This window comes from Pelodiscus sinensis, chromosome 3 (assembly GCF_052426305.1).
Source record: "Pelodiscus sinensis isolate ZL-2025 chromosome 3, ASM5242630v1, whole genome shotgun sequence".
In the NCBI taxonomy this organism is placed as follows: domain Eukaryota; kingdom Metazoa; phylum Chordata; order Testudines; family Trionychidae; genus Pelodiscus; species Pelodiscus sinensis.
This window is the reverse complement of record NC_143054.1, coordinates 65,935,926-65,962,896: the sequence shown is the minus strand read 5'-3', so window position 1 is coordinate 65,962,896 and position 26,971 is coordinate 65,935,926. Positions and strand designations below refer to the sequence as shown.

The window sequence follows — 26,971 nt, the reverse complement described above, 5'->3', positions numbered from 1 at the left end:
TCCTGGCCCCACTGGGCAGCCCCACTGAAGTGTGCTGGGCTCCTGGATGCAACGGGCAGCCCTTCTGGGTTGTACCTAGCAGCCCAGCTGTGGCGAGCCCAGCCGCCAGCCTTTCACTCATTACAACATCTGCGGACCTGCCAGACCAGGAAGTCCTGGTTAACAGAGGTTCAACCTGTATATGAAAAAACCTATATTATTGTACGCACCATTATATTGGTGTAACTGCATCCACACTAGGCAGTTGACTTATTTTAACTATGTGTTTTTGAACCAATAAAGTTAAATTGGTAAAACAACTGTATAGGGACCAGCTGTTAAATGCAAGTTTCAGTCAGCTAGAGAGGTCTGATAGAGTGGCATTTAATTGCCATGTACATTTCACTGAAGACTTTAATACCGCTCATTTAAATTTAGAATTTAAGTCCCGTCCATTCTCAAACTCCCTGTGTGGGCTAGTCCTGTGAGTGTGCACAGCAATGTGCTCAGGGCTTCCTGAGGCAATACTGTCATGCAGACTGGTATTATGACTGCTGTGATCTAAAACGGCTTTTGGCCATCGGACATTTTGTATCATCATTTGGGCCTTAATGACAAGCACCGTCCTATTTTTGCCACAGGGGCACCTCTGTTGTCAAGTGGAATAATGCTCCAAATACAGCCTTCTGCTGCCCTAAAATCCTTGAAAAGAAATAACAGAAATTGGCCCAAGAAAGAGCAACCTTGTCTTGCTCAGATTCTGGGACCCACACAGCTACATCACTGCAAACCAAGACTGGCAATGCAGTTTGTTTCCCACTGTTTGAAAGAAGAGGCTTTTCCTTTGCAGGTCAGGGACAAATTGTAAAGGAATAATTAGTTTTTCCTTCACAGATTAGCTGTATTGTTTATTGTTTAGTTCATAATTAATACAGTATTAATTAAATTATGAAACAGCACTAATACCAGCATAGCTCTGAATTAACTCCTGGATAAAATTATATATAATTTTCTGTCAGTTCCATTTGATTATGCAACACAGACGTAATGTAATAGGAAAGAGTGCAGGGCATTTGTGTGGGAAGTTATTAAAACATAATTCAGTACTACCCAGACATTTAATTATCTCATGATAAATTAACTCTGCTCCCTAGAGAGGACTAGCCTCTGAGCAAAAAGTGAAGAACACCCAATCCTAGAGCAATAAGTGAAATGGATACAAAAAAGGTGATGGTTGCATAATAATAGACACACAGGCTGCGTCTAGACTGGCAAGTTTTCCCGCAAAAGTGCCTGCTTTTGTGGAAAAACTTGCCAGCAGTTTACACTGACCGCTTTGAATTTGCGCAAGAACACTGATGATCTAATGTAAGATTGTCAGTGTTCTTCTGCAAATACAATGACTCTCCCATTCGGGAAAAAGCCCTCTTGCGCAAATGCTTTTGCGCAAGAAGGCCAGTGTAGACCGCTGAGAACCGTTTTGCGCAAAAAAGCCCCGATGGCGAAAATGGCGATCGGGGCTTTCTTGCGCAAAACCGCGTCTAGATTGGCATGGACGCTTTTCCACAAAAAGTGCTTTTGCACAAAAGCGTCCGTGCCAATCTAGACGCTCTTTCCACAAATGCTTTTAACGGAAAAACTTTTCCGTTAAAAGCATTTGTGGAAAATCATGCCAGTCTAGATGTAGCCACAAAGTAATATTTTGCTTTACTGTTGCATTTTCCATTTGAGAATCTTAAATGTGACATGAACATTAATGTTTGAGATCCTGCTCTAAAACCCAGTAAGTCACTGAGAGTCTTTCAGCTGACTTTAATGGGTTTTGGATAAGGCCCAAAGTCTCCCAACATGCCTGTGAAGTAGGTAGATACCATCTTGATTTTGAACTAGCAGTGAGGAGGTAGAGGAACAAATTTCCTCACTTTCACTCCTGGGCTTCAGCTTCTCAACCATCTTTTGTCTTCTAATCACACCATATCTGTAGCAACAAAAGATTCTGACAAGGTGAAATATGTTTTAAACAATACATTAAGTTTATTCTTTTCCCAAAGTTCCATCTTGCAGTAAATCACTTTTCACTGCTTCACTTTTAAATGCACTCAGTTTCCCTATGAGTGTCACAGGACTCAATCTCAGCTCCTGACATGCTCCTAAGCTATGGCAGACTCTTGTTGGCCGGGTTGAAGGTGGTGATAACCATACTTGAATGAAGATCTTGCACTCTTGCCCCAAGCAACACCAATGCTCCACAATAAAGCAGGAGTAGGAGAGGAATGATGCAAAGCAGACTTAGGAGATGTCTAGAGTATAACTACTACAGCAGCCACACTTTGGTGTAGGCACTCATTACAGCCACAGTTTTTCCCCCATCAGTGTAGTTAATCCTCTTCCCCAAGAGCTGGTAGCTAGGTCCTCAGAAGAATTCTACCATCCACCTATCTCTGTCTATTCTGGAGATGAGGTTGTCTTAACAGTGTTACTAAGATATGTGGATTTTTCACACCACTGAGTGATGTAGCTGGGAAGAAATAGCTTTTTAGCTTCAAGCATTAATTTGTAGCATCAAAATACACATTTTTTAAAAATATTTTCTTTTTTTGCAGGTCCTGCAATTCCTGTGGGAGTAGATGTACAAGTTGAGAGTTTGGATAGTATTTCAGAGGTGGATATGGTAAGTGTCTGTCTGATGACTGATGTAAATAATCTCAAACTACTATTCCAGCACTGTAATATCAGGAGGAACAGAAGAATGAATGACAGCTAAGATTTGCTCTTTTTTATAGAACATTGTGATGGAGGTTGGTGATTAGAAACTCTACTAGCTATAACTATAGGCACATCATCTTTATAGTACAGCTCTTGATCATGAGGCAGCACCGTAGTGAGAACCTGTAATTTCCATGTACCACATCATGCAGGTTATCCACTGGGAAAGAGATCGGAATAGAAAGATTGTGTGTGAAGATGCAGCTTATCTAGAATCTGCCTTCTTAGGGGTGATATTCAGTGGAGGGCCAACAGAAGGCCTGTGCCCCATTTAGATCCCTCTTAATTCTTTAAAATAAGGCTTCTGCTGGAGGTAAGAGGTGCACAGGACCTGTGCTGTCTGGCTGCATAGGCTTTAATTATATTCTAGTCTCTGAACCTTTGAATTTCCACCCACTGTCTACAGGGAGTTAAGTTAATTCTGCGTGTTTTAAAGCTTTACAAAATTGCTGTGGAGTTATGTGCAATTTGCCCTGGCTGTTCACTTTTCACCACAAATTACTCTTGAAAATTAGGGGATTTTCTGAGGAGTTATTTTAAATAAAAGATACATACTGATACACTATCAGGACAATGTAAGACAAAAGTCAGTAAAAACCAGAATTAGAGATGGGTCCAAACTGCAATAGGGCCCAGTTTTGCTCTGAATGACCTCAGTGGTAGAACCCCCATTGCCAGTCATGGAAAAGGATGAGTCCAGTGTCAGCAAATTTTGATGTTGCCATCACATGACATGTATTTTTTGAAAAGCAGAGTTTCAATCAAGAGGGATGCTTCATCCATCTGGGTTGACAGAAAGAGAATAATCCAATTTAATAGAATTTCTTATGCTTCAGGATTTCTGATTCTTATGAAGGGGTTGTGTGGGTTGCTGTTTTTTTAAAATAAGTTGTGTAGCTTTCTCTCCACCTGCAGCATTGCACTCTCACTGTATTTGTTGGTGAGATTAAAGCCCTTGTTCTTGGAATCTAATAATAATAATAAGCTCAGTTTTCATTTTTCTAAAAAAGTAAGTTTCTATCTCTCATAGATTATTAGAAATCTTGAATATCTGACCTGAGTGCTGTCTCAAAATCCAAAAAGATAGCAAAAACAGTGGTGCATTTATTCATGCTGTTTTGCAATTTTACTGTAGCCAAGTTGGTCCCAGAGTATTTGAAAGAAAAGGTAAGTAAGTGAGGTCATATCTTTTGCTGGGCCAACTTCTGTAGGTAAAAGAGGGGCTTTAAAGCTTATACAGAGCTCATCTTTGACCTGAGGAGAGCTCCATGTACTTGAAAGCTTGTCTTTCCACCAGCAGAAGTTGGTCCAGTGAAAGATATCTCACTCACTTTGTCTCATACATTTGTTCTGGTTGTTTTTTAACAAATGCCAGGGTTTTTCGAAGACCTGACTCAATATTGAATACTTTGGATTGGCAATGCTGCCACTGTTCCTGAGCCTCCCCTCACATTCATTGGTTCTCTGACAAGGTGGAAAGACTGTTATTTCTGAACACTGATATCCACAGTATGACATTTGATGACAGACTATAACATCAGAATCACTGACATGGTCTAAACATGGGACTGTATTACTATGTGGTCCTATGACACCACAGTAGACAACATGCTACATGTCCAGCCACATGGCAAGATACTTTATAGTTTCAGATAAAAAACTATTCACAGTCAATTTTAGCTATTAGCAAATAATAATGATGGAGTTTAAATTTTATTATTGATTCTTGAATTTTATCTTGTGCAGCTTTACATATAAAAACCCAGAACACTGCAAGAGCAATGTTTTTAATTAGACATCAACCAACTAAACTTTTAGTTTGTACTAGTAAAGTAAGTTTTATTTCTCTCCTGCATTCAGTTTTTTTTGTTAGTTTTATTATAAAGTGGTAAAAAAAAGAAGACATTTTGAAACTCTTTAGGATGACACAGTTCAGAGGTTTTGTCCAATTCAATCCATATTGTGCAGGGGAGAAAAACTACACTGGTTCCCAATTTAAAGACTAAGGGTATGTCTAGACTACAAAGCTTTTCCAGGATACCAGACTAAGAAACTCTGCATGTAACAGTATATATTTTAGAAATGGATTTTCAGTTTGGAGGGTCTTTGATTTCTGAACTACATAAGATCCTTTACACTAATAAAAAGTCGACAACAGTTAATCCATCTCCAGCTGTTTAAGGAGTGCAAGAGACTTAAGTGGGGCAGGATTGGGTGCATAATTTGTAATTCATAAAGAAGAAAGGAATTCCTGAAAATCACACAGCCTATTGTTTCCAGTTCTGTGCCCCAGACTTTAAGAAAAATGTCAACAAATTGGAGAGAGTTCCAAGTAGAGCAACAAAATTATAAAAGATTCAGGAAACCTGCTCTGTGTGAAAGGTTAAAAAACAGGGTTTAGTCTTGAGAAAAGAAGACTGAGGGAGAAATTGATAACACTCTCCCAATACATTAAGGATTGTTAATAAAGTAGAGGATGATCAACTATTCTCCAGAACCACTTACGGCAGGATAATAAGTAAAGGGCTTAATCTGCAGCCAGGGCAATTTAGGTTAGATATTGAAAAAAACTTGTCTAACTATTAACATAGCTAAGTACCGGAATAGACTTCCAAGGGACGTTGTGGATTCCCCATCATTGGAGGCTTTTAAGAATAGTTTAGACCAGCGGTTCTCAAATTTTTTGGGCTCCAGAGCCCGTTACATGTGTAAACATTTATGTGGAGCCCTAGAGGTCCACTGATTGTATGTGTTGCACCTATCGATGTTTCCAGTTTGTCAACCTCGTGGAGCTCCTGGAGATGTCTCGATGAGCCCTGGGGCTCCGTGGAGCACAGTTTGAGAAACACTCGTTTAGACAACCATCTGTCAGGGATGGTCTAGGTATGTGTGGTCCTTTCTCAATGCAGAGGCTGGACTAGGTAATCTCTCAAAGTCCTTTCCAGCCCAACATTTCTATGATTCTATTATTATTTCTTTTTAAATTAGGATGGGCATATGTACATACCACTGCTGCTAAATGTAGTGAAATGTTCTTCCTACAGAATAAATTGTAATGTGAAACCTGCTCTTTCGTTGGTTATTTTCAGGACTTCACCATGACCCTTTATCTGAGACACTACTGGAAAGACGAAAGACTGTCCTTCCCAAGCACCAACAACCAAAGCATGACATTCGATGGCAGGCTAGTGAAAAAAATTTGGGTCCCTGACATGTTCTTTGTACATTCCAAGCGCTCCTTTATCCATGACACCACCACTGACAATGTCATGCTACGGGTCCAGCCAGATGGGAAAGTACTTTATAGCCTCAGGTAAAGTGAAATTCACAGTGTTAGTTATTAGTGAAATGACAGTAAAAGGGATTAAACTGATTCCTGTAATTTACTTTCTAAAGCTTATTATAGAGATAGATATGTGTGTCTATATACAGGCACCCAAAAACCAACTGATAAACCAGTGACCATCGCAATAAAGCATTTCAAAATATATCCATTACAGTCTCATAAAGCATTAAAGTGTCTGGAGAGGCAGAGTGGTTTAGCACTGTAAATACAGGACTAGGAGTCAGGGTTTGAACTCTTTTTACAACCACTATTGCCACTGACTTGGTGGCCTTAGGTTTTTGCCATTTACTGCCCTCCATCAACTAGTGCAGTCTCCCCAAAACCTGTCTGTCCTGTGCATTGCAATCTATTGAGACTGGCTTCTCTCTAAAACCCCTCCAGCAGCCGATCTCCCCTATTTCATTGGTTCTCAATTAGGGGACCAGGAGGTTCCTGGGGGGTTGGACGAAGGTTTCAGAAGGTCTACCAAGCAGGACTGGAATTATACCTGCTGGGGCTCAGAGCAGTAAGCTGAAGACCCACCACATGGAACTAAAGCCTGGGGTCCTGAGCCCTACTACCCAGATCTGAAGCGAAAGCCTGAGCAGTGCAGCTTTGAGGGACCCCAGGCAATTGCCCCACTTGCTACTCCTAATACTGGGCCTGGCTTACATATGCAGAAAAAGAGTTGCTGTGACACATGAAGGCTATAGAATTGTTATAGAATGTTGGGGGGAGGGGAGAGTCTCAGAAAGAAAACAGTTGAGAACCCTGCCTATTGTGCCATCACATACATTCACTTGCACCCCCTGGAATTGTACCCGTTCTGGGGCCTTTTTGGCCCTCCTATGCCTATGGATGCTGAGGAGCAGGGTTTGGCTGATAGAGCTCTATATGATGACTTCCTCAGAACAGCTGATTGTGTTAGTTTATGAACAGCCATACTGGGTCAGACCAATGGTCAGTATACCCAGTAGCCTGTCTTCTGATAGTAGCTGGTGCCAGATTCTTCAGAGGAGATGAAAAAAACATGGCAATTTTATCAAATGATCCAGATCCCGTCATCCAGTCCCCGTTTCTGGCAGTCAGAAGTTTAGGGATCATAGAGGTGTGTTACTGACCAGCCTACACTACAGCGTTAATTTGAGTTAACTTAATTCAAAATAGTTAATGCAAATTAGTTTAATTTGAATTAATGCATCTACGCAAAAAAACTATTTTTAAATAGCGTTTTGCTATTTCAAAATAGCGCATCCACACTGAGCGGACCCTGAACCGAAGTTAAGGCTGGCCGGAACCAGTGCCAGCAGGGCATCAGGTTAGGACTTAGTGTGTGGGGCTGCTGCCTGAGGCTAACTGAGCTCCGTGCTTAAAGGGACCCTTCCCGCACCTCCAGACAGACAGTTCTCAGGGTTCTCGACTTGCTTGTCTACCTCGATGAGGGACAGCAAATCAGTCCTGTCTTGGAGTGCCCTGAGTGCCTGCACTTGGGACACCACAGCAGTAGGCCACATGGAGCCAGAGCTGTCCCTGGGCACACTGGTGAATCTCGTGGGATTGTTGCCATCAGCCCGGCTGCACTTGGTGCAGGCTGCCATCTGGGGGATCCATCGGGGGGCTGTCAGGATCCAGGAGGCCTTGTGGGAAAGCATCCACCCCAAGGAGACCTCAGAGCTACTCTGGTCCTCCCCACTGGGGGCTTGTGCCCCATTCCTCCCTCACGTCCTTCCACTTACCCCTCCTTAGCCCTCCTTCCTTTGAACAAAAGACAAGTATGTTCAAAAATAGAAACTGGGTTTATTGAACAAAACTTGGGGGGGGGGAGATGAACCTCTGGGGAGACTGGGAAAAGGAGGTGGGAGAGGGGAGGGGGAAACCAGGGAGGAGAGAATCGGAAGGGGGAAGCAAGGGGAAGAAGAGGGAGGGGAAGCTCAGGACCCCAGGTTGGGAGTCTCGCCGGACCAACTTGATTTTCATGCAGACCTGCTCCTGGGTTCGCATGTGGCCTTTGGTGGCCAGGCTGGCAGCTATCCTCTGTCCAGTGCGGAGATCATGGATGTTGGGGGCATCCCCCCCAACCTGAATAAGGTCCATGATCTCCACCCTGGACCAGGAAGGCACCCGCCTTCTCCAGCCTCTGTCAGGCTCCTGGGGGCTGGCAGACTGCTCCTGGGGAGCGGTGGAGGGCTGGCTGCCAGTGGCTTGCTGGCTCATGTTTTGAGGCCACTGGGTCAGGGGCAGTGACTGCTGGCTCTGGGCTGGCAGGCTTGGAGCTGGCACAGGCACTGTGGCCAGGGTCTACCCCTTTAATGGCTCCAGGGCTGGGAGAGAGGAGAGTAAGTTTTCCTGGTTGTGCCCAGAGTGGCCACCAGAGCTCCCTGGGAAAGGTGGGGGGGGGGGCTATTTTGAATTAAGTGTCTACACAGCACTTAATTACTCCTCCTAGAATGAGGTTTGCCAAATTCGAATTAAGCGCTCTGCTATTTCAAATTAATTTAGAAATAGTGGTTTGCGTGTATAGACGCTATTAAAGTTAATTTGAAATAACAGCTGTTATTTCGAATTAACTTTGCAGTGTAGACATACCCTAGGAGTTCATCTAATTCTTGGGTTGGTGCTCTGTGATCCAGAGATGCAGCTGGTCTTGTTGGCATATGCCAACAACATGCTTCTTGTGATCCAGGATCTGGGTGACTTGGTGTGAATGGAGGCCTGGCTTGAAAGGATCCCTCCACTCAGGTCAGCTGGGTCAAGAGCTCTGCCTGGTGATTGAGGCCAGGTGGCAGGTGAGCTCTCTCACTCCTGTGCTTCAAGCCATCTGTGGGATCACAGATCCACTGCTCTGTCATGGTGTCTCTCTTTCTGCCGTGCACCCAGCCCTGCAGGAGAATGGGCAAGGTTTAGAGCCAGGGTGTCTGAGCTGTTGTGGAGGGTGACAGGACTACTCCAGTGTCTCTCCCTGCGAAGAAGGGCACCGGTGCTTAACCAGCTGGTCCTATCCATGTTCTGGCATTGGTTCAACACCCTGGTCTTGACCCCAGGGTTTCTGGCTGACCTCCAAAAGCTAATTCTGGGGTTCTTTTGGCCAGGACAGCACTGGGTCTCGGCAGGAATTCTCCATCTTCCTTTGGAAGAGAGAGGGCAGGGCCTGACATGCTTGTGCATGCAAGTCCATGTCTTCCATTTCAAGACCCTGCAGGGGCTCCTCTATGAGGCAAGTAGTCCAGCGTGGAGCACATTGGCACACGCTTTCCTCTGCCACTTCAGAGGGATCCAGTAAGACCAGCAAATCCTTTATCTCCATCCAGGAGAACTTCTGCAAGATGTCTCTGGGCTGCTGGTCTTCTACCAGGACTGTCTCTGGACCTGGAAGCTGCTTTTGGCAACCAGGTTCTTGGTGGTTACTAAGGGGGAGGAGCCCGGGCTATACAATCTGCAATTCCGTGTGCTGGTGGCAGAGTGTCCCTCAGTGCACCAGAGTTTGGTCTTGGCAGAGGTCACCAGGATTGGAGACTTCCTGGACTATGACTGGGAAGACTAGATGGATCCCCTGATGTTTGCTCAGCATGTGGGGCTCTTCATCTTTCATACTCCCCGGCCTGTACTGCCTGCTGCTTGGATTTACCTGAACAGGGTACTGCAGGAAGGTACATCCCACCCACCTCTTGCCCTGCCTCTCTGGATCCCTCCTTTGGCTCCCTGCCCCATGTGCCTTCCTGACCATTTCTTCCTGGTAATCTGAGCAGGCTGTGCACATTGCAGCCAGTAGCCATTCAAGAGATCATTGGTACATGCTTGTGTTTCACATGCTTCATTTCTCCATCCTCGTGTCCTGCTCAAATATGAAGCAGCAGGACCTTTTATCAGCGGTGGAAGGTGGGGAACCCTGGTGGCCAGTTTGTATTCAACCTTGGTCCTGTGGCTCATCAGGGACATCAATTGGCACATCCTACATGGAGCCGTGAGCACAGGAGCATACCTGGTGGGGTTCACCCCATCTCAGAAGCCTGCTCCTTCTGTGACATGAAGGCGACCCTAATGCATATCTACCTTGAGTGTGCCAGGATGCATCTCCTCTTCCGGCTTCTCCATAACCTCTTATTGAGCATCTGTCTGCTTTTCTCCCCTCAACTGTTTCTCTAGGCACACCTCATCCATAGCTCCACAAAGTCATGGGACCTCCTCGGCAACCTCCTCCTAACTATGGCCAAGGTGGCCATTCATAACACCAGAAAGAGGAGGATGGCTGGGGAGTGGGTTGCGATTGCAGGACCTGCTTTGGTTCTTTTATCCATTCATGCATCCAGGCAGAGATCCTCTGGGTGATGTTCTCTGGCACCCTCAATGTCTTCAAGGAGCAGTGGGAGCTGTCCGAAGCTTTCTTCACGGTGTCCGCTTCAGATTCCCTTGTTTTGACCCTTTAACCTTCATACCTGCCCCGTTTTCTCCTTTTGGGTACGTCTACACTGCACCCGTAGCTAGAAATAAACTGTGCAATTTGAACTATGCAAATTGCGTAGCTTATTTCGAGTCAATTTCAAAACAGCTTATTTTGAAATTTGGCCTTGTCTACACAGCACTGATTTCAAAATAAATTGCTATTCTGAAACATCCCTTACTCCTCATGGAATGAGGTTTACAGGGATGTCGGAATAGCAAGCCTGTTATATTTCAAAATAACAGGCTAACTCAAAAGATGCGGGATAGCTATTTCGGGATACTTCCAGTATCCCAAAATAGTACTGCAGGGTAGATGTAGCCTATTTGTCCTAAGTTCCTGGGCTCAGTGGATCCTCCCCACAAGCTGGAGAGGGTCCTTTAATGATGAGCAGGCTTATGCACACATACTTGCCAGAATCCAATAGCATTAGCCTGATCACTTTGCTTGCATAGTACCTTCATCAATTTTTTACTTTGTAAGAAGCTTCACTTTTGGGGCCAGAACTGTGTCGTCTTCTGCGTGTGGAAAGTGCCTGTCACAAGCTAAATAAGAAATCTGAGTACCAGACAGCTCAATAATTTAAAGGCTTGCAGAAGCAGGCATTGGTAGATCTTCAGTTATGTAATTGTTGACTGACTTTAAACTTGTTCTCTCACTATAACCTGTAAAATTGTTCCCATTTATTTTCCCACAGCCAGTGCTTATATCTGTTGGATATATAATTACCCAATGCTTCTTGTAATTATAAATCCAATCCTAGTCCTTTAAATAAATAAAATAATGTGTTGTCCTTAGCAAGGCCAGAACTTTTGGTTTATAAAGTGGAGCTTCTCAATGCATTTTCTTTTGAAACAAACTTAGTAGGACTGGAGGTACTACCTGTGCCCCCTAGTGGATGATATAAATAAAAGCTCAGTAGACTGATGATGTTGATATTTCACAGAATACTGATGTACTTTATCCATAATACTAATCATGTAACTGGAGTGGTACAAGTGGTATAGCCCAGGGCTCAGGAGATTATTGAGACCCAACCAAATGAGCTTCTGAGGAACAGCAGGGCCTGCTGGGGCCAAAGATGGCAGCTGGTATGGTCAGACTCCCTCCATCAGGGATGACTCTGGTGAGAGCAACTGGTAAGGATGCAAGGAGAAGGCACAGTGAGATTGCAGTGTTGGGAGGCGCATGGGGGCACATGAGGTACCTGGAGACAGAAGATACAACTCTCCTAGTGACAGAATGTAAGGAAAATCGTCAATCTTTTCATAGAGCAAGAGAGAGGGACAGTTGGGCTGGCTAAACCAGAGCCATGGGGAGGGGAGTTAGCATAGAACGGAGTGGAGCTGGCTTGGATTGGTGCTGTTGAGGGTGGAGGAAGGGGTTGGAATGGAAGTCAGAGGACTTGGATCAGGCTTATGGGCAATGGGGTGGGGCAGTTAGAGATGGCTGGCTAGATAACCATTTTCAGAGAGTAGTAATTAACAGTTCACAATAATACTGGAAGGGCATAACAAGTGGGGTTCTGCAGAGGTCTGGTTTGTGACTGGCTCTGTTCAATATCTTCATCAATGATTTAGATGATGCCATAGAGAATACGCTTATTAAGTTTGCAGATGATACCAAACTGTGTGGGGCTGTAAGTGCTTTGGAGGATAGAGTCAAAATTGAAACTGATCTAGAAAAATTAGAGAAAAGGCCTGAGGTAAACAGGATGAAGTTTAATAAGGACAAATGCAAAGTGCTCCACTTAAGAAGGAACAATCCATTTCATACATACAGAATGGAAAGCGGCTGTCTAGGAAAGAGTGCTGCTGAAAGGGATTTAGGGGCCATAGTGGACCACAAGCTAAATGCTATTGCAAAAAAAGCAAACATGATTCTGGGATGCATTAATAGGAGTGTTGTGAGCAAGACACAAGAAGTAATTCTTCCGTTCTACTCTGCGCTGATTAGGCCTCAATTGGAGTACTGTGTCCAGTTCTGGGTACCACATTTCAAGAAAGATGGGGAGAAATTGGAGAAGGTCCAGAGAAGAGCATCAAAAATGATTAAAGCTCTAGAGAACACAAGTTATGAGGGAAGACTGAAAGAACTCGGTTTGTTTAGTTTAGAAAAGAGAAGACTGAGAGGGGACATGATAGCAATTTTCAAGTATCTGTCGTACCTCGGTGTTTTCGTACCTCGGTACCTTCGGTGGTCTGGACTGTCAGTGTCAGCGTCGTCTGGTCAGGGTTGTCCTGGCGCACTCCTGACAGGACCTCTACTCCGTTGTTAAACTTTCGGCTGCGTGCGTAACAGTCGGTACTCCCGTGCACTTGGGACAACACAAGAGATCTCTGAGAGGCCCCGGAAACGACAGTTGCAGGCAAGGTTTGAAAACAATTGAGCAGGTTTATTGTCAAATGCAAAGCTCTACCAGTTTGTAACAGAGATCAGTACAATATTACACCACTGGGCACTATGGCCCGCGTTGACAAGGTACCAACACCAGGCAGGCCTATTGCCATATATCAGATATTAACAGCAGTTAGTCAAAGTTAAGCTACTGTGCACTCTGTAAGTTTAGGCAATGACACCTGCCGTTCAGGTGCCTAGCGTGCCCCCCCAGGTCGGCCGGAGAGCACCCTCTGCGGTGTTCTTTTATAGACAGGTACAAACAACTTACATCATTTATTTACGTACTACGTTACCACCCTTTGTTGCCTAGTTACCTCCCCTCACCTTATGGAAGGGGGGCTTACTTACTATCCTTCATGCTGTCAATTCCGACCTGGTCCTGAACCTAGGTCGGTATGTACATTAGTTTTTAGGGAGTTTTTGTACCAAGACATTTCTTATTAAGATGTTCCATTACTCCCCTTTGGCTCACAGTCTGTACCCAGTGCCTCCCTGTGTCCTTCCATGCTCGACCTAACTTACACAATCACACAGTTATCAATAGGGCCTCTTTCTTGGCTCCTGTTACTGAACCAAAGTCTTGCACACTAGATTGCAGATCTGTTGCTGTTTTCATGTTATAGGCCTCTATTTAGGCCTGCTGACTCATTACTGACCTCAACTTACTACAGTATCTAAAAGAGTATTACAAGGAGGAGGGAGAAAAATTGTTCTCCTTAGCCTCAGATGATAGGACAAGAAGCAATTGGGCTTAAACTGCAGCAAGGGAGGTTTAGGTTGGACATTAGGAAAAACTTCCTAACTGTCTAGATGGTTAAACACTAGAATAAATTGCCTCGAGAGGTTGTGGAATCTCCATCACTGGAGATATTTAAGAGCAGGTTAGACAAACATCTATCAGGGATGATCTAGATCAGGGCTACTCAACACGCAGCCCGTGGGCCGCATGCGGCCCGTGGCCTGTTTGTTTGTGGCCCACAGTACAGTTTGGGTTTATGTAGGGCTCAACATGCAGCCTGTGGGTGGGAGCCAAAGCAAAAAAGTAGTCAATATAATGGCCTTCTGTTGATATGAGTTTTAGTAGTTAAATTCCTGGACTGTCATTGCTTGTTACTAGTGCTGTCATATGAGTGGAAATCGGGTAAATATTGCATTTTAGTAATATCAGTAGAACTGACTTAAATGAGGCCTGTGTTTTGTGTAGTCTTGCCTTAAGCTTTGTAGTCATACCCGTCAGTGTGAAAGAAGCTATTTGCATATATTTGCATAGATATTTGCATGTATATGCAACCTTACTTAAGTTGTCGCCCTCGGCATGTACTGTGAGTATCATTGTGGCCCCCAGAGCTTCCACAGTTGAATAGCCCTGCTCTAGATGGTGCTTGGTCCTACCATGAGGACAGGGGACTGGACTTGAAGATCTCTCGAGGTCCCTTCCAGTTCTAATATTTTATGATTCAATGAGCTGAAGGGAACTGAGAGGAGGAGTTGGGGGAAAGCTTGTAAGGCCCTCAAATGGGACTGAGGGGTAGACCAGGATGGAGGAGGGGCAAAAGATGAGCTAGAAATGGCCTGGAGGGGAGATTGGATTCAGGCTGGGGAAGTAAGGGCTGGATTGGAGGCTTGAAGGACTGAGAGCTGGGAAGGCAGGAGGTGGATCAGTACTGGAAGGGAGCAAAGGGCCGGGGGTTGGGGGGGGAGGCATGAGGGTTCTTATTCTGAGAACATGTGATGAACGTATGATTATAGACAAATTCATTATTCGTTTAAGACAAAATCTTACCAAGGCCCACATTAGAGTTAGGATGATGTTTACTGCTGTTAAATTTTTTGGCATGTGTGTAAGTTCTGGTATTGTAAATGCTTTCTGTGTAATATTTTCAGCTTAAGAATAAATATGCTTCCTTAGAAAGGGCTGCATGTTAATTTATGACTGAGGGCATTATGCTGTTTTTAGCCTCTGAAGAAAAAGCAAAGCAGGCCTGCTTAAGCTATGCTGGCTTGCTGGGCATTCATGAGGCTACGTCTACACTGGCAGCTTCTTGCGCAAGAACTCTTTTGAGGAAGAGTTCTTGCGCAAAATGTCTTCCACAAGAGTGTGTCTACACTGGCATGTGATTTTGGCAAGAGCATCCATAGCAGTGTAGACGCTCTCTTGCGCAAGAAAGCTCTGATGGCCATTTTAACCATAGGGGCTTCTTGTGCAAGAAATTCATATTGCCTGTCTACATTGGCCTCTTCTGGAAGAGTTCTTGCACAAGAGGGCTTCTTCCTGAGAGGGAGCGTCAGACTTCTTGTGCAAGAAGCCCTGATTTTCTACAGTACAACATCAGTTTACTTGCGCAAGAACGCACGGCCAGTGTAGACAGGCGGCATGTTTTTGCGCAAGAACGCGCCAGTGTAGACATAGCCAGAGTATAGGAAAGGACCTGTGCAGCCTTGAAATACCCTGGTCAGGAGGGAGAGAGCTAGGGGTCTCTACCCAAGAGACTGAGAAGCCAGAGCCTACCATGAGTGTCTTGCTGGACCATAAGGGGAAGAATATAGGTGCAGGTGCCTGAATTGTAAGATATCACACTAACATTGATGGTTATCTGAATATCAATAAACTGTTCTTTATAGCTGAAAAGCAGCTGGCAGTCTCTGAAAAAAAATACTTGGCATTTCAAGTGGGCAGCAGTTGGGCTAGTAACACTATTTTCCCCCACCCCCTTTTAATTCAACCCCTGGTAATATATGAGTTTATCTGAAAAGGTAAGGGCTATATTTTATTTAGTTTATACAAAACTAACATGGTTTTAATTGTTCTTCCTTTGCCATTTTCCAGATGTGCAAGACAGCAAATTTTTTAAACGTGTATTTTTCTATTTCTAGGGTCACAGTAACTGCAATGTGCAACATGGATTTTAGTCGCTTCCCCCTGGACACACAGACATGTTCACTAGAAATTGAAAGTTGTAAGTAAACACAGGTAACATGAGGTTACATATGTAGGTCAAGATTTTCAAATATGGGAACCTAAAATTAGGCTCCTAAATCCATGTAAGGCACCTAAGTAAATGGCATGTATTTCAGAAAGTGCAGAGCAACCTACAACTCCATCCAAAGTCAACAAATTGAAAATGACTGGGAATTTTTTTTCTACACTCCTTCAATTACAATATTCAGAGGTGTGGGTCGCCTCAGACAATCCTGCTGCACTGTGCTACTCCACAAACAAGTGAATATATCTAACATGCATCACAAATGTATCCAGAATATATACTAAAGATGTAACCAAACTTACATCCTCATGGAGCTCCTTTTTCTGAATCTGACCTGACTTTGAATGTCCTGGCTTTCATACAAATATATTTTGTAACAACTATATCCATATTTTCCTCTTACATTGTTAATAAGCATTTATAACCTTACTGCTGGTTAAGCAATTATGTTTGAGTTTGTAGGGGGTTTTTATTTGTGTCTCTGCCTTTTGCCTGGGAATAACCAACTCTGGTATAAAACCTAAGACTAGACAACTAAATTTAACTGAAACACAAGGAGAGAGGTGATTATTATGCCTGACTGTAATCACCATAACTCTCTGCAAGATGCAAGGCTAAGTTATCTTGAAATTGAACTATAATGTTACCACTTTTTTCACTCATGCAACTAGTCAAATCCTGGAACCTTGACAATGTTCCAGTTGAGAAGGCTGGTATTTTCCTTGATGCAGTCTTGTTTATTTACGAGATGTGTATTGAGTCCTACTTCTCCAAACACAGGGGAACCAAAACAAGAGAAGAGCTTTTTTTTGTTCCCAGCCCAAACCCTTATTAGCCAACCCTAGGCACAAAAGCTCTTTCTAGACTTCTGCTAGAGTCACATCACATTTGCAGACTTGCTTGGTTTTCTTGCTTTGCCTCAGGCCCAGGTTTTTGTCTGCTTTCTCAGCCAGACTTTTTCCACGCCCACATATTCACTCACTCACCTGGTCTGAACAATACACAGTGGAATCCTTTATCCCTTCCCTCCCATGCTAGTGTATGGACAGACTATCAGGCATTAATAGTAGTTTTAACAAGATTTTATCTCAACTCATAAGAAGGCTTAGATTAGTGCATAACAATAACGAGAATGGGCATTTTCCATAATTAGGGCTCCATGTTTGTCACGGAGGCAGAAGACAAAGCTTCTGTGACTTTCTGCAACTTTTGTGGCTTCTACAGTGGCCAGTGTGGCTGACCCCAGGGCTGTGCTGCCCAAGTGTCCCAAGACAGCCATACCGGCCACTTGTGGAGAGGCTCTACAGCTAGCCATTTGGATGGCCCTGCAGCCAGCTGCACCAGCCACTACTCAAACAGACCCAGAGCCAGCTGCACTGGCTGGTACTCAGGTGGCTCTGGGTAGCTGGCCCCAGGGACTGCCTGAGCAGCAGCGGCTGACTCCGGGAACTGACTGAGCAGCGGTCCCAGGGGCAGTCTGTGCAGCTGCTGGCCTTACCCACCCCGCTGCAGTGCCCACCTCCAGAGTACTCCCCCCAGCAGAAGCCCCCTGCCCCTCCACAGCATCAGGCCCCAGCTCAGCCCCGACATTCTCCTCAGCACCCTTCTCCTTCCCCCCAGTTTTAGTCAGGGGTATTTTTAGTATAAGTCATGGACAAGTCATTGGCTATGAATTTTTATCTCTTGCCCAGGATCAATCCATGACTTATACTAAAAATATCCCTGACTAAATCGTAGCCTTAAGTGTAATCACAAGCACATCCATGCCCATCACCAACTGTGGCTCAAATGGGCAGAAAATCTGCTGTTCCACCCAAGTTTTTATAACTACCTTTGAAGACATATTGACACATTCTGAACTATACACTCAATACCATTTGGTATAATTACACTATACCAAAGATTTACTCCTGCTTTCCTAGATGCCTACACGGAAGATGATTTGATGCTGTACTGGAAGAATGGGAATGATTCCCTAAAAACAGATGAGAGGATATCGCTATCCCAGTTCCTGATACAGGAGTTTCATACCACCACCAAGCTTGCATTCTACAGCAGTACAGGTAAGTGACTTTTACTAAAGTCGTGCAATTCTGATAGATTTTGCTTTCTCCTCTCCCCAATCAAATGAAATCAACTTTTCCTCTGCTATATGAGATGGACAGGCTTCCTCTGGGGTCCATAAAAACTGCCCTTGAATTGGCCACAGAGGATGCATTAGCATGTAGTTGGAGGCCTTCCCTTTCCCACAAGGGCTGAAGCACAAGCAAAATTCATGGTGAATTGCAAACATGGACTTAATTATTTATTCATCACTTGTGACCGAGTGTACTAGGCCCATGGTCCTATCACACGTCACCCCAGAAAAGGGAGCATAAGAGGTGAGTTCTGCAGGCTTTCTAAAGAGGCTACAGAGAAGAGTCAATCAGAAAGTAGCAGGCTCTGGCTCCGTGATTCCCTTCTGCTTTCCTTCACTCTTCACGGGGTGGATCTACTGAGCTGCGGCAGTCTTCACCATTTCTGGTGTCAGTTCTGGTGCCCCTAGTTATAGGGATTTGCAGCATCAGACATGCTCTTCTCAGCTGGTCTGTCCTTGGGACTCACCTTTCCTCTTGCAGCAAAACCTTTTTGTGTGACCCACCTCTCCCCAGTAAAAGCAATTAAGTCTTGCCATCCTCTGTAGTTTACCCCAGGACAAGCTCCTTCTTAAATGCCCATAATATCACTGCAGCTGGGCTTCAGGCCTCCAGCCTGCTAAACCCACCATGTTACTGACTGTAATGCAGCTCAAGCGTCTCTATCCACTCCTGCTAGTTGCAGTAGGTCTCTTGCCATTGACGCTGTGCTACATACTGAGTGTTCTGCAGTTTCTGCTGGTTCTCCAACAGTTGCATCAGCATGGCCTGGATCCGCTGCTGTTACTGTCCTGTTGCTAGTAGGCGGATCTTCCGTTATAGTACCCCTTGTTTTCAGGGGTCATGCCAAGAACCTTGTGATGGGGCCCACTCACTTCACAAGAGCCCCTACTATCAAGTGTGTGTGTGTGTGTGTGTGTGTGTGTGTGTGTGTGTGTGTGTGTGCGCGCGCCTGCACTCTCTTCAGCTGCACCCTTTGAGGTGACCCTTTGGTGGCAGTTATTACTTCTCTGGTGGGTTTCCAGTAACTCAGCCCTCCAGTCAAGTCACATATAGTCGATGTGTGAAACAAACACACAAACCGACCCCTTTCGGGGGTATGTGACCCAACAGGGCTTTCCTCAGTACAGCCTTTGCAGCCCTCTTCCTGGACTTGAGCGTCAGTCAGACCAATATGGCCGATCACAGAACTTTGGTTATAGCAAACTCTCTCTCTGGGCTCTCTCTCGAATTGTGCCTGCTCTGGTATGGAGCAGTGCCCCCAGAGCTTCTTCCTTGGAAATTCTTTATAAGCCACTTCCTTAGTGACTGCTGGGGAAGACTTAGGCCAGCCCACTACTCCAGATCCTCACCCTGGGACCCTATAAGTAGCAGTTGCCTGCTGCATCCCTTTACTAACTGCTGCATTTTCCTGTGCCACTTACCTGCTGCCCAAGTACCTTTACCCTTACCTCAGGGCTCAAGATTTTCCTGAGTTCCTACAACCAGCCAGGAGCACCTTCCTTGCTCCCCTGGTTCTAGTCAGCAACTGACCTGCTCCGTCCAGCAGCTTCTTTTTATGTGAGCCTGGTAGTCTCTGATTGGCTGCTTTCTGAAGCCTCCCTAGGCACCCTTGAGGACTCCTCTGTCCTGTTCCTTTTCTGGGGTAAGGTATGGTAGAACCACAGAGTCTGGTAAATCCTGCCACAATCTCACTTCTCCCTTTGTGTAGTGCTGTGTCATGGTACATTTGTGGTACTATATAAATAATAATAGTCCCTGTTTTGAATCATGTTGCATTACAGCGGCATCTTACAGTAGGTGGGAATGTCCCTGACTGAAGTGTGGGCAGATGCAAAGTTAACTGGCAATTTTAAATTTGTATCCACGTATTTACCTGGTGCATTTGTTAGAATTTTACATAAAATGAGAGTCCCGATCCTATAGGTCCTCTCTCCATGGAACTCATAAGATCAAGAGTGATATTTGGTCTAAGAGTCCAGTCCTGTGAGGTGATGAGACTTCAAGAATATGGATGACTTGATTAAACTCCACTCTGCTCTTTTATGGGTAGAGGTCAACTCATAGAGATCACTTTTAATGTTTTCCTTATAGCACTGTTGCCCTGTGCATGTTGAAATTACTCAAGATGTCCTATGTTGTATTTGTGGATAGTTTTTTACTTTGGTGTTATTTATTCTTTTTTCTTTCTCTCTGTGATACAGGGTGGTATAATCGTCTCTATATTAACTTCACTTTACGCCGGCACATCTTCTTCTTCTTGCTGCAAACCTATTTCCCTGCCACTTTGATGGTCATGCTGTCCTGGGTGTCCTTCTGGATTGATCGCAGAGCTGTACCTGCCAGGGTCCCATTAGGTAAAAAGAATCTTGTAGTTGGCATGCCTAAGTGACAGGTCATCCACTAAGAAAGACCTACCTATGGAGAATTTCATCAGTATCTTCCCCCATCCTGTGATATACACCATACCACATTGTTCAGCCACTGAATTCATCTACTGCACTTGCTCACACTTACGCATGTAGGTCAGAATAGGCTGACCCCATTCATCTCTTCTTTATTACTCTAACAACATTTTCACTGCAGTAATCAATGTCACAAATGGTAAATGTACACCAAAAACAAAGTGAGGAACACAACATTCATTTTCTCTTTCTGTTGTATTATAATTATAATACATAACAAATACAGAGCATTTTCCAAGTATAGGTCTAAAAAACACTTAAATTCTAGTGGCAAAAGAAGTGAAAACCAGTATCAGCAATTCATTGCTCAGTTTTACATTTTTCTTTGCAATCAAATAAACTACTGTTGGAATTAAAATATGAGGTGACATTTTCAAAAAAGTCTCTGGGATTTAGCTCTGAGTTCTATAGTGAGCTACATGCAGGCAGACCATAGGTGTACATCATAAGATTGGGATCATAGACACTTCCCTTCCTGTAAAATTAATGTTCTAAAAACCTTTATCTTGATTCATTATTACTACTTGTCTTGGACCATTGAGTCCAATCCCACTCCTAATGATTTCAGGATCCCTTATTTATTGCAAATTAACCAGTTTAATGGAGACAATATGTATATAGACATAGAACAGATATGAATGCATATGTCCAATTCATGTTTTTGTTACAAAATGGCTGACATTCATACCAAAGCAGTGATATCAAATGCTTAGAAATCTGGCTGAGAGTTAGAGCAATAGAAAATAAAAACACAGTGCTTATAGGGAGCTTTTCATTTTCAAAGCAGTTTACTAACATTATGTAATTAATCCTGCTAACAGTCTTGCATGATAGGGCGGTGTATAGGATTAGCCCTGTTTTACAAATGGGAAACAATAATATGGGGCCAACTTAATTACAGACAAATTATCATGTCCTGGCATGCTGAATAGTACCTTCAGCCATGAGATATTCTGCAGGAATCAGTGGGATTTCTCACAGAATAATGTACTACTCAGCTTGAATAAGGATATCAGATTCTGACCTTTAACCTCTCTGCCTCCAAGGAAGCTCATATCTGGCACATTCGTGGAGAATTGCTGAACTGGTTACTGTGGCATTTGGTCTTCTGCTACATATCCTTGAGGGCTTTAATTTTCTCTTGACACTGAGGTCCTTTTGAATAGATCCCTTCCTCTGCTAGCTTTTTGGAGATGGCCTCGTGGCACTGTAGATTTTGGGTCATACCCCTAAAATCATGGGGTATTTTGCTCACTTCACACCAGAGATCCACCAAAATCCTGGTGTCCATTTCGGATCAGCTGGCAGGATGGTGGGAATATGATCTTCCAGTCACTAGCTCGTCTGTTCATATCCAGTAAAAACACAATTGAAATGTTGCAGATAAAGCACACCATGTGCAATATGGGGTTCAAATGTGTATGTGACTCCCAGTACAGAAGCAGGAAGTAGGCAGATGACAGAAAAACACAGGCTAGGAGGAACTGTGGAAAGGCTTTGGAAAATTAGTAGTGCCTGAGATGCTTATCTTGCCTCTACACTGCAGAGTGTTCATGTTAGAAGCTTGAGTGTTGACAGCACTCAAGTGTTAGCTTATATCAGGGCTACTCAACATTGGAAACCCCAAGGGCCACAATGATACTCACAGTACATGCCGAGGGCTGCAATTTAAATGTAGTTGCACATACATGCAAATATATATGCAAATAGCTTCTTTCACACTGGCAGGCATGAATACAAAGATTATGGCAAGATCACACAACACACAGGACCCATTTAAGTCAGTTCTCCTGATCTTAATAAAATGCAATATTTACCCGATTTCGAGCAATATGACAGCCCTTTAGGGCTACGTCTAGACTGCATCACTCTGTCGACAGAGGGATGCAAATAAAGCACATTGAAATTGCAAATGAAGCAGGGATTTAAATATCCCGTGCTTCATTAGCATAAACATGGCTGCCACTTTTTTTCTAAACAGTTTTTTTCTAAAAAAAACCCAGCAGTCGAAACGCGGATCTGTCAAAAATAAAGCCTTTTTCGACAGATCCTGTATTCCTCAAAAAATGAGGTTTACATGAGCTGTTGAAAAAGGGTTTATTTTCGGCAGATCTGCATCTAGACTGGCTTTTTTTTTAAAAAAAAACTCAGTTTAGAAAAAAGCTGTGGCCAAGTTTATGCTAATGAAGCATGCAATATTTAAATCCCTGCTTCTTTAGCAATTCTGATGTGCCTAATCTAAATCTCTCTGTTGACAGAGCAGTATAGTCTAGACACATCCTTAATGAGCAATGACAGTCCAGGAATTTAACTACTAAAATGCATATCAACAAAAGACCATCATATTGACTCCTTTTTTGTTTTGGCTCCCACCGTGGGCTGCATTTTGAGCCCCACATGAATCCAAACTGCACCATGGGCCTCAAACAAACAGGCTGCATGTGGCCCATGGGCCGCATGTTGAGTAGCCCTGGCCTGTATAGTCTTTGCCAAACTATCTACCTCCACTATAAAGCATCCCCACACCAGATCAAGAGGTTTTTGTGTGGATGGAAGTTCAGGTTAGGGGCAACATTAAATAAGAACACAAAGTTAACTTTGCAAGGGAGACACACCTTTAGTAGGAGAACCAGGGTTAGAAATCAGGAATTTCTGGATCCCACTAACCCATACCTTAAACTTAAAATAGATATTTTAAGGATAAATTAGAACTTCAGGAATAGGATTTGCTGTAAAAGAACACAGTTTGAATTGTCTTCACTGTTTGTGTCTGAATTGATGATGGTGTGTTCCCAGGAATAACTACAGTACTGACCATGTCAACAATCATCACTGGTGTAAACGCTTCCATGCCTCGGGTTTCCTACATCAAAGCTGTGGATATTTACCTCTGGGTCAGTTTTGTGTTCGTCTTTCTCTCAGTGTTGGAATATGCAGCAGTGAACTACCTGACCACAGTGCAAGAGCGGAAGGAAAGAAAACTGCGAGACAAAGTGAGTTACTATGTTCAGTGCCATTCTATATAATTGAAATACATGTTTGAAGGGCTGACTGTGCTTCAAAAGTCTGCATCCACACTGAAAAATCTAAGCTTCTGTTGAAGAACTGAGCATGTGCAAAAAGTATTAGTACAGTGTTCCTCATTAGAGTTTAAGAGTTCGCTAATGTCATCTGGACTCCAAGCCCACTGAAGTTTTTTCAGCCTGTAAAGTCAATCAGACAAAATCCTTATATATATATAGTAAATGTGACCTTTTGGCATCTTGTCTTTTAAATTCTCTCTCTTTGTAATTAAGAGACTACCTTGCAAATAGTATCAGATATAGAAATAGTATTGTGAATGGAGTGGGTGTTCTGATAATGAGGATTCAAATACATCTAAGCACATGTTCAGCTCAATTTACAATGTGCCATTAAAAATGGGCATGCTTTCAGGAAAATTTGGAATTGTAAAGAAATGGCATTCCCACCCTTCTCCAGAAGCCATCTAGACTGCAGCAATTCAAATGCATCTCTTTGCCTTTTCTGTTATGTTAAAAACAAAATCCTCCTGCTAAGCTTCCATCTTAAGATTGGCTTACCCTAAGGCTTTCCACCCCACAAGTTCCTGCTGCCCTTCCCCATAATGCCCTCTGTTTAAAGGAAAGACACCAGTCCTCTTGATACCCCGCAGTGGAGCTAACAGAACTTATCAGCTTTGCTTACTCATGATAGCAATCTCTGCATTTTTACACAGGGCTGTAACTAGAAATAGTTGAAAATATTCCACTGAAATATCTTCCATCGAAAAATGCCAGTTCATCAAAATCAAGGATTCCATGGCAGCATGTTGATTTTAACAAAAAAAATTTCTTAGCCAAAGTATTTCAAAACCCTAACCAAAGTATTTCAAAACAGTTTCAATATTATCAGAATGAAGTGTCTCAACTTTTCCTTTTGCAACATGTAGAAACTTATTTTATATTATTATAAAGTATAACATTTCAAAAAAGCATTGGTGAAATGACACCAAAGTTTGTTTTGTGGAAAATACAGGAAGAAAGCTCATTTCAAAATAGCAGCTTCCTCAGTTCCTGCACAGCCCTTGTTGTAATACCTGACGTTTCGTTGATTCAGCCCATCTTCCTATTGAGGGTTCTAGTTTGACCATGTTCTTCACAAAATTTTTGTAGTAAATTAATAAAATCCATCCTTTGTCATATAAGAGTATGAAAGATGGTAAAGGTAAGGGACAGATGTACAAATTATATGACACAAAGCCCAGTGATCAGATAAAATGGGCTTCAGATGGATCCAGAGATAGCCCTGCAGGGACCTGGCCCCCAAGCAGTGTTGGCTTAGCTTTCCCTGGACAGCATGATTCTTTCATTTGTACTCCTTGCAGCATCTGCACCAAGGGAAGAAAAGGTCTTCAGGAAGGGCATGCTACTGAGGCCAGGTCCACACTACACAAGGAAGTCGTGCGTGAATAGTGTAGCTGGAGTTGGCATACCTTACATGGAATTTTTGTGATATCCCTTCCGCGGGAGGTCAACGGGAGAAACTCACCTGTTAGCTTGACTTCCCTTACTCCTCACGTCCATGTGATGTACCAAGGTTGATGGGGGCACCATCAGTGGTTGATTTAGTGGGTTCTTACTAAACCCAATAAATCAAATCCTGGAAAATCGATCTCCAGAGCGTAGAACTTAGGGTAAGTGTAGACCTAGCCAGAGGGAGCTACTGACCAAATCCATTGCTGCTGCTCTTTTTTTCCTCTGTCCCCCAGCAGCCTGGTTTCCACCAGGATTTGCTTCCCTCTGTCCATGTAAGGATAGGAGCATTAGGGCCAAATAGCTCCAAATACTCTCATATATAACTACACTAAACCTTATTCACAGCTTCCTTGTACTTGTGGACTACCTCAGCCTCGGCCCATGATGCTGGATGGCAGCTACAGCGATGGGGATGTGCATGAACTGGGACACTACATGTCTGAGAATGGAGATAAACAAGACAGAATGATGGTGCAGCTGACACTTGGTTCCGAAAGGAGTTCAAGCAGGAGGAAAAACCAGAGATATGTCAGCATGCGCATTGACACCCATGCCATTGACAAGTACTCCAGAATAATATTCCCAGGCTCATACATTTTATTTAATTTGATATACTGGTCCATTTTTTCATAAGTATCAATTATTTCTCTAGTCAGTTTCTACCTGTTGCACTGTGTTCCTGTTTAAAATTAACATCTATCATGCTAATAAACAGAAAATGGAGGAAACAGTGCTATTTTGACTGATCAGAATTTTGATACTTTGATTATGTAAGATCCATCTGTTATAAAACATTTCTATATTCATTTAAGCTCTGAACAAAAACTAGGATCCATTGCATAACATTTTATACTAATTTTAAGCTGTACTATGTTTCTTCATGGGCCGCTCTAATTTGTTTTAATAGATGGCAAGAATAATCATCACCTCATAAATCATTCCTAGCCTAACATCCTGATCTTGCAAATACTTAAGTATGTGCATTAGTTTCTTGAATTAAGCAGTTCTATTGAGTCCTGCATCAATATTCACATGAAGGTGGTTACTTGTGGCTTTCGGAGAGGTAAGTATTATAAGCACTGGAAAGTTTATTGATGCTTAAAGCTTTCTTCCCTGGTTAATGCATGCTTTGATTAACATTGTGTTGGAGTAACTGAAAGAGCCAAATACTAATGTCTTGTACAGTTGCCATGCCCTCTCTTGTTCATTCCTGAAAGGAAACGCTTTCAGGCTGCTTTGAATAACCAGCTTTTAGTATAGCAAACAGGATATATTTACTAAGCATTTCACCCAAATCTTTCTAATTTAAATGAGATTTTTTTTCCCCAACACAAACACAATACTCTTTAAAAAGAGGCTTTCAGTAGACTTAGGTAGCTCTACAGCGCAATTAGAGACCCAGGCATGGCTGTTCTGGCCTAGGTCAGCTGACTCAGGCTGACAGGGCTGAGAAACTGAAGTGAAGACATTCAGGCTTGGGCAGAAGAGGTGTAAGGTGAGAAGGGGGCCCAGCTTCATGCCCCAGAAGGGGCAGGGCCTAGAGCAATCAGCCTTTAGCACTGCCAGGACTATGATGCTGCCCTCCCCCTGCCAGCCCTCAATGCTCCCATGGCAGTGCAAAGCGGCTTGGGGCTGTAAAGTAGCAGTGGTAGTGGCTGGGAGCTCTGAGCCCCTTTGAAATGCCAAGCCCCTATGCAATTTCCTACTTTGTCCCGCTACCGCCAGGCATGGGCTTGGGCTGAGCCTGGGCTTGGAAACCCCTCAGTGAGAGGGTTTCTGAACCTGGGGCTCCAGCCTCAGCCCAAATGATCATGCTGCAGCTTTATAGCCCCATAGCACTGACCCATGCCCTGCGACTTGGTGCCACAGTGGTGCCACACCCTGAGAATTTTACCATTTAATTCCCCAGATGAGGAAACATGCCCCTCTGCCTATTAAAGAAAA

The 26,971-nt window shown here is 43.6% G+C and overlaps 1 protein-coding gene across 1 annotated transcript in view; it reads left to right on the top strand.

The window, feature by feature from the left end:
- GABRR1 (gamma-aminobutyric acid type A receptor subunit rho1) overlaps window positions 1-26,157 on the top strand; it is a 47,020-nt gene extending 20,863 nt beyond the window's left edge. The window contains exons 4-10 of the mRNA XM_075923876.2: window positions 2,583-2,650; window positions 5,835-6,058; window positions 15,783-15,865; window positions 17,815-17,955; window positions 20,232-20,384; window positions 23,289-23,485; window positions 25,373-26,157. Of these exons, the coding sequence (XP_075779991.2) occupies window positions 2,583-2,650; window positions 5,835-6,058; window positions 15,783-15,865; window positions 17,815-17,955; window positions 20,232-20,384; window positions 23,289-23,485; window positions 25,373-25,660 (1,154 nt within the window). The 3' untranslated portion in view covers window positions 25,661-26,157. The remainder of the gene's footprint in view (window positions 1-2,582; window positions 2,651-5,834; window positions 6,059-15,782; window positions 15,866-17,814; window positions 17,956-20,231; window positions 20,385-23,288; window positions 23,486-25,372) is intronic.
- The last annotated feature ends 814 nt before the right edge of the window (window positions 26,158-26,971 follow it).